General features: G+C 48.9%; 1 protein-coding gene across 1 annotated transcript; it reads right to left on the minus strand.

The window, feature by feature from the left end:
- Window positions 1–2138: 2138 nt before the first annotated feature.
- On the minus strand, window positions 2139–4915 carry Il17a (interleukin 17A). The gene is made up of 3 exons (XM_013019072.1): window positions 4892–4915; window positions 3656–3861; window positions 2139–2376 (listed from the first exon to the last, which is right to left on the minus strand). The coding sequence occupies exons 1-3, from the start codon at window positions 4913–4915 to the stop codon at window positions 2139–2141; spliced, it is 468 nt and encodes a 155-aa protein (XP_012874526.1).
- Window positions 4916–6997: the final 2082 nt, after the last annotated feature.

Raw genomic sequence — 6997 nt, forward strand, 5'->3', positions numbered from 1 at the left:
TTATGTGGTGCTGAGGAATCGAACCCAGGGCCTCATGCATGCAAGGCAAGTGCTCTACCACTGAGCCACCTTCCCAGCCCTAGGGTTGAGTTTTAAAATCCAAAAATGTTAAAATAAAAAATGTTAGCGGCCTGGGCCTGGGGAAGGCGGCCGCCCGTCCGGGGGAGGCTGAGGCCGTAGGAGAAAGCCGCGGGGTGGCACTGGTGAGGGGGGCTGGGGAGGCCGAGCCCCGGATTTGGCATCAGGAAGGAAGGAGGGAAAGGCCGTGGACTTCCGGGTAGAGCCAGAGTTTGCTGAAGAATGGAGGAACGAAAGGGATGGCTTTTCAAGAAACTGGGAGCCAGTGGGACTGCCCCAGAAACTTCTGGAGGTTTCTAGAGGCTTCCAGAAGCAGGGCAAGCTGGAGGGCTGGGCCGAGGAGGGTGGTTATGCCTCCACAGGTGAAAAAGGACTGGAGTTGAATGTGCGTTGGCTCTTTTTTTACTTGAGTTTTTTCCCACACTTCAAGCTTGTTCCGCCCCACAGACTCCTTTCTGTGTCCTTGGGTGCGTTGAGGGCCAGAGGCCAGCCCTGGGAGGGGACAGGCTCCTGGGGGGGGAGCTGTTCTAGGATGGAATTGTGTGCCTTGTTGTCTTGGTGGGCCTCCATCCCCCAGGGCTGAGACTCTGCACACCCTGGTCTGAATGGGGTTCCTCTTGCACGGCATTTTGGGGGAAGTTTTCTTATTTTTCCCATTTGATCTTTACCTCTCTCCCCGGGGCTGTTGCTGTGTTTGCTGAATCCACTGCGGAGCGACTCTGCGCAGCCTTGCCTGGTGGGACGGGGCCTTGGCTCGGGCATCTTGAAGCAGCTGAAATGGAAGCATCCGGCCTGGGCAGCTCAGAGGTCTTCTTTGTTTTGGTCTGCAGGTGGCTGCACATGCTCCTCCAGATAGACAAGAGGAGAACTTACTGACGTACAGATGACCTGTAGTATCTTTGGGGCATTAGTGTCAACAAAATGTGTAGATGTAGTTTATGCATGTTTCCACACACCTCAGTTCATCTCTAGATCACACAAACACTGTGCCAACAACAGTGATTCTGTATTGTTGAGAAGAGAATAATGATGGGAAAGAGTCTGCTCATGTTCAGTAAGGAGGGAGCCATCAAGAGTGTAACTAGGCTTTTGAGCTTTACTGGGCAGAATCTGAGGACATGGGTCTCCAGAGAGGAGAGTGCAGGAGGCTTTTAATAAGAAAGGCAATGAATTTTCTTTTCAAACTTTATTATTACAGAGCAATTAATTGCAAGGGTTTAATAGAACAGAGAGGCTTGCCGTCTCTTACAAAAACCTCAATAATTAAAAAAACTTAAATAAATAAGAAATGAGATTGAGTCCTTCAGCTATGTCTTTGCTTTTGTTGTTGTTGTTGTTGTTGGTTGTGAGGCTTGAACTCTGGGCCTGAGTGCTGTCACTTTACCACTTGAGCCACAGTGTAGCTTCTGGTTTTCTGGTGGCTAATTGGAGATAAGAATTTCACAGATTTTCCGGCCCAGGCTGGCTTTGAACTGTAATCCTCAGATCTCAGCCTCCTGAATAGCTAGGATTACAGGTGTGAGCCAACAGTGCTTAGCCTGTCCTACACTTTTAAGAGGAGAAAAATCTTATATCTCTATATTGTAAAAACTCGGAAACTCCCAACATCCTATCTAGGATCTCTCTAAGTAGAGCTGAAAATCATCTCCTTCACCTTTCTTGAAAGACTTAAGATATATAAATAGATCCATAAATAGCTCATATAAATATAGTTTTGTTTTAACCTTTTACATAACAAACTTTGCAAGTTTCAAATCTTGTCTTCTTTAAAAAGAAGCACAAAAATAATAGGGTAGGTAATTCATGAAAAAGAAACCTGATGCCCTCAAGTCATTTCAGGACGTATTAAATACATAAATAAATTAACCCAGGAGAGAAGCAAGCAAGAAGCAAATGGCCATTCCTTCTAAACTTCCTACTCAGGCAGAAGAACAGGAGATCTGAGCTACACCCGAGGGGCTGGTGCGCTGTCTGCCAAGTGCCTTTGAAGGTGTGCAGTGGTGGTCAGAGCGTGGCTGGGGTGGGGCGGGGCAGGGCCTCGGGCCTCGCGTGGCCCTCGCTCAGGACACGTGGCGCACCACGGGGGAGACGCAGGTGCAGCCCACGGCCACCAGCATCTTCTCCAGCCGGAAGGAGGGCGGGCAGTGCTGCGGTTCCCTCCGCAGCACCAGGACCTCCTGCTGGATGGGCACAGAGTTCATGCCGTGGTCCACCTCCCCCTGTGCGTTCACGCAGCCCAGGTGGCGGCACTCCGCCTCCCAGATCACCGCCGGGTACCTCTCGGGGTCCTCTCTGCGTCTGCCGGGTGACAAAGAACCAGGAGGAGAGTGAATTCCAGGTGACGCAGGATGAAAATCAAAGCGGGTAAATGAAGAAAAGGATGTTTGTGGGGCTGCAAGACTGGCAGCGCAAAACCAGATGGCAGACTGCATGCAGAACTCTGGACTTGCTTCTTTTTGTCCTCCCTCCCTCCCTTCCTCCTTCCCTCCCTCCCTCCCTCCCTCGGCAGTGCTGTGGGCCACCCAGTGCCCTGCTCATGGCAAGCTGATTGACCCCCATCTCCCCACTGAATGCCCTCGACCTCCAACATTTGTATTGTAAAGCACATGGCGTATGACAGAAAAGAGTAACGGCTGTTTCTTCCTTGTTTCTTGGAAGAGTGAGCAAAATTAGATAAAAGACCGCAGGAAGGTATTAGGCTTGACCCAAAGCATATGTGTTTTGACTTGGGGGAGGTTGAGAACCGCAAAGGAATCTTGAACTCAGGGGGAATAAGATAGCTGTTTGTCTGGTTTCATGGGGTATCTCAGAATTGCCTCTGAGATCACGTAATGAGGCAGGTCTCACCAGGAGGGCTGGAAACAAAAGCTAAGGTCCAGTGGCAATCTTGTCTTCCCTCCTTCCTTATAGCAGAATGAATGTGTTTCTTTGACTTACACATTGACAGGTTAGCTATTCTTGCTAAGGTAGTCGGGTAAATCTATAGGCTCCTCTTAAGTCTTACTGGGGTCTAAATGGTGAGCATACTCAGGCCACAGCCAGCATAGATCTGTGGGGAGTGGACTGGTGGTCAAGGCTGTGGAACTCATAAAGGAGTAGAAATGTCCAACACCGTCCTTCCTCCCCCTGGAGTCCACTTGCATTTTCTCAGGGTTTATAGTGAGTAACTCCAGCACAGATAAACACAAAAAGCTTAGCCAATCGTTACTTTTTAACAAGTCTTGCTAATCCTTGTCTCTGGTAGCTACAATTCAACCCTTAACGCCCTATGACAAATGTTGAATTAAAAAAAATAGCTAGATGGTAAGTACTAGATAATATTTAGGACAAATATTAGAATAGTTAGCGTTAACTCAGTTGATTGGTACTGTGATCCACAAAATAGAGCAGGGTAGGTGTCATCCTGTGTGCTAGTGGAAAGGTGTACAGGGGGAAGTTGGAGAATGATCGCTCTGCTGTCTGGACCTTCTGGATTTTGTGGGCGGTTCTCAGTGAAGGAAACTGTGCTCAGGGTGAGTGGGCCGCAGGCCCAGTGCGTGGAAAGCAGAACCGATGTTTATCGGAGGTCCTTACGTACCGCAGATCCCAAGGAGAGGTGGATCGGGTCGCATAGTCTGCGGCCTTTCTGGAGTTCACTCTGGGGCTGAGGGAGATGGGGAGGCTCAGGTTGACCTTCACTTCCTGGAGGAAGTTCACCACCTCGGGGCTCGCGCAGCCTGGCTTCTGTGGCACTATTGTTCTGGCCTCTACGAAGACCCCCAGACCCAGCAACAGTAGCAGCGGCTAGAACAAAGGGGAAGGAGAGGCAATCAGATGAACCTGCGCTTGTGACAGGCCCCTGGTGAAGAGGACAGCAGACAGACTGTGTTTTAAGAAGCGTGGCACTCAATTTGCAGATACCCCTTGACTTAGGAAAGATAGGCTATGCCGGGGCTGGCGGTCATTTTGGTACAAATGTGGAGCCACACTGCTGCCTGTCTGTACAGGCCGGCATCCGGGCAGCCTTTGCAGGCCAAAAGGAGGGTGGGTGATTGTAGAGAAGGAGATGCCCTGTGGTACCCCCAGCTTTCTGTTCTCACAAATCCCCGGTGAAGCCAAGCATGCATCATGTAAGAAACAGCCAAGAGGTTTCGGCATTCATGCTGTAAATGACACTGCTTCCTCCTTCACGTGTATTACTGATGGTTCTAAACTTAGCAAGTATTGATTCTATAATGAAACCGAGCTCAAAAAGAGTCTTTGAATTAGGTCTCTAGATTAGAAATTTGAGAATTATAAAGCCCATTTATGTTACAGTGCATTAGGCATACCAATCTATACGTAACTACATAGAGATGAATAGAGCACAGAGTTTTGCTATACTAGGATTAGGATGCAAAATGTGCAAACACACGTTGCTCCTACGGCTTTCCAGCCTTCAAGAACAGTGATCTATTTTATTATAAACCAAAGAAAAATGCCACGTGAGAACTGCATTCATTACTTTGTGCTCAGGAACAAAAAGACTCTCAAGAAAGATTTGTTTTTCCTTACTAGACAGCAGCATGGAACACTTTTCATGTGGTTTGGCCCCAATTTCGCTATCTTTCAGTTTTGCTCTCATCTTGCAAGACTGATGTGCCTCAGCTCTTGCCGATCCTGCACAATGCGTCCGGTTTCTAGCAGAGGTTTCATACCTGATCCTACGTCCACAGTATTCCTGCATCTCCATAGTCAGAGCCCTGCCCATCCGGAATAGATGATCCGTTCATGATCAGAAAGCTCATGATCTGTTCCCAGTGAAGGAGTACCCAGTGCGTCAGCACAGACTTACCACGGACAGCATCCTGGGAGACATGATTCGTCTGGTCTTCGGGGCTGGAGGAACTTGTACCTGCTCCGAGGTGGACAAAGTGCAGCGCTCTGCTCTGTCTTTTTATAGAGCCCCGGGCCCTCTGTGGTCTCTTTCGGTGACGTGGCATTACGAGATGGGGGCTGACACCATGCGGGTTAAAAGTTCCATGCCTAAATGAGGTCAGGAGAGAGCCACCCTCTCTGACGGGTAGCATCTGCTCTGAAAAGAAAGATGGGAAGAGCAGGGGTTTCTGAAGATACGTCCACTCTTCACTCTTCAGAGAACTATGACTAGGTGGACACTGAGCAAAGACGCTTTGCTGTGTCTGGGCCAGTAGCATGCATTTGTGGACACATATGACAGAGCTGTTCTTCATCTTATGGCTCTCGGGAAATAGAAGTTGGAGGGGACACCTGGGTCTTTGGTGGCCATAGACCTTGATTTCCCACGTGATCTTTCCTCATACCCACACAGTGATGGTGGATGAAGTATTACCCAACGATACCCTATCCATGCATCCATGCATCTGTCCATCCATCCATCTCCATGAAGTAAGGAATGAATTTTATCAGCAGATTTTGATTAAACAGCGGGATCTCTTCTTGCTCTCTGCTTTTATTTTTATTTTATTTTTTTGGGGGTCGGTTGTGGGGCCTGAACTCTGGGCCTGGGCGCTGTCCCACAGCTCTTCAGCTCAAGGTTAGCGCTCTACCACTTGAGCCACAGCGCCACTTCCGGCTTTTTTGTTTTTGCTTGTGTGGTGCTGAGGAATCGAACCCAGGGCCTCAGGCATGCAAGGCAAGCGTTCTACCACTGAGCCACCTTCCCAGCCCCTCTTGCTCTCTGCTTTTAATGGGTCAGAGAGTACCTGTTGGGTTGGGGTGATTTTGGTTGTAGACCAAAGGGCAGATAACAGGACAGAGGCAGCTGGAAGGTAAGTAGACTGCTACTCATCCTGCATGTTGAGTGTAGGTGCTCGACATGGCCTGTCATTACTCAGACTCAAGATAAGGTGATTGCCCAAGCTGGCAATTTTCTGCTGGTGCTGGGCATTCTCCAAGCACTTGTACTTCCTGTGCTCAGTCCTGGGGCCTGTGGGACTTTTCATGTCTCTCCTATTTCATGTTTTAAAACACCCATCTGCTGTGAAGAAAGCAGTATGATCACCTTCTGTTCAGTAGATAGCTCTAGGTATGCTACTTGGAAGAATGAAAGAATCATTCTCACAGCCAAGAACCTCACATGCACAGCTTGAGTCCAGAGAGCCCAGTGTTAGCCAATGGAGACTAGTGTGCAGTTCCTGGAGAGCTGGTGTGCAAGGTTAGCTTTGGAGCTCATTCTGTTGGGAAAACAATGGGAATAGGACTTTGCCACTTCTTGGTGGAGGCAATCAGGCACAGCACCATGAAGATGGCTTTTTATTCATTCCGGGTCACACTGGGGATGATTTACAGGGCAGAGAGGACTTACACAGAGTTTTTCAGAACCGGGATCACAGCGGAGTTGTTGGCTCTCACATGGAGTTTGCTGCTGTTCTCCAAGCCACTCAATAGCTTGATCTAAGGCAGTTAGCCTCAACGATGGTTCTGAGTTTGTGTTCATAACTCCTGTGTAAAGCTTTTTTGGCCAGAATCCGCTGGTCCAGCTACGTGGAGAGAAGTAGAAAGAGCAGCTATGCATTGTGATGACCACTGCAGAATCCAGGAAGGCTAGAAGTCCAGTTTGCCAATGTCCTGATCAAAAGTGAGGGCGGAGGCTGAGCAGAGGTGCTGTCTATAATAGCTCATTAAGCTAAAACACCACCACAACCCACCTAGTTTTCAGGAATCGAAGGAGCTGGACTTGCTGGGGTTTTCCAGGTCATCTTTTCATCTGTACCTGAGGGGTGAAGGGCTGCTGGGTTCAGCTAATGGCACAGCATGACACAGGGGGGGTGGGGGGCACTGCTGTCCCACAGGGAATGGAACACACACACACACACACACACACACACACACACACACACACAAAGGAGTGTGGAAGGAGTTACTTGAAAATGTCTCTTAGCCACTGTAAAACTAGGTTGGTCACAATTAAAATAAAAAT

The sequence above is a fragment of the Dipodomys ordii genome, unplaced genomic scaffold (assembly GCF_000151885.1).
Source record: "Dipodomys ordii isolate 6190 unplaced genomic scaffold, Dord_2.0 Scaffold44, whole genome shotgun sequence".
Classification (NCBI taxonomy): domain Eukaryota; kingdom Metazoa; phylum Chordata; class Mammalia; order Rodentia; family Heteromyidae; genus Dipodomys; species Dipodomys ordii.

Bases quoted from the DNA above. Each gene is read 5' to 3' on its own strand.
- Il17a (XM_013019072.1), bottom strand. From the start codon at position 4,915: ATGTCTCCCAGGATGCTGTCCGTG. The intron at 3,862-4,891 runs GTAAGTCTGTGC...CCTTTGTTCTAG, and splicing joins CTCCCAGGATGCTGTCCGTG to CCGCTGCTACTGTTGCTGGG. The intron at 2,377-3,655 runs GTACGTAAGGAC...GTCACCCGGCAG, and splicing joins ACCTCTCCTTGGGATCTGCG to ACGCAGAGAGGACCCCGAGA.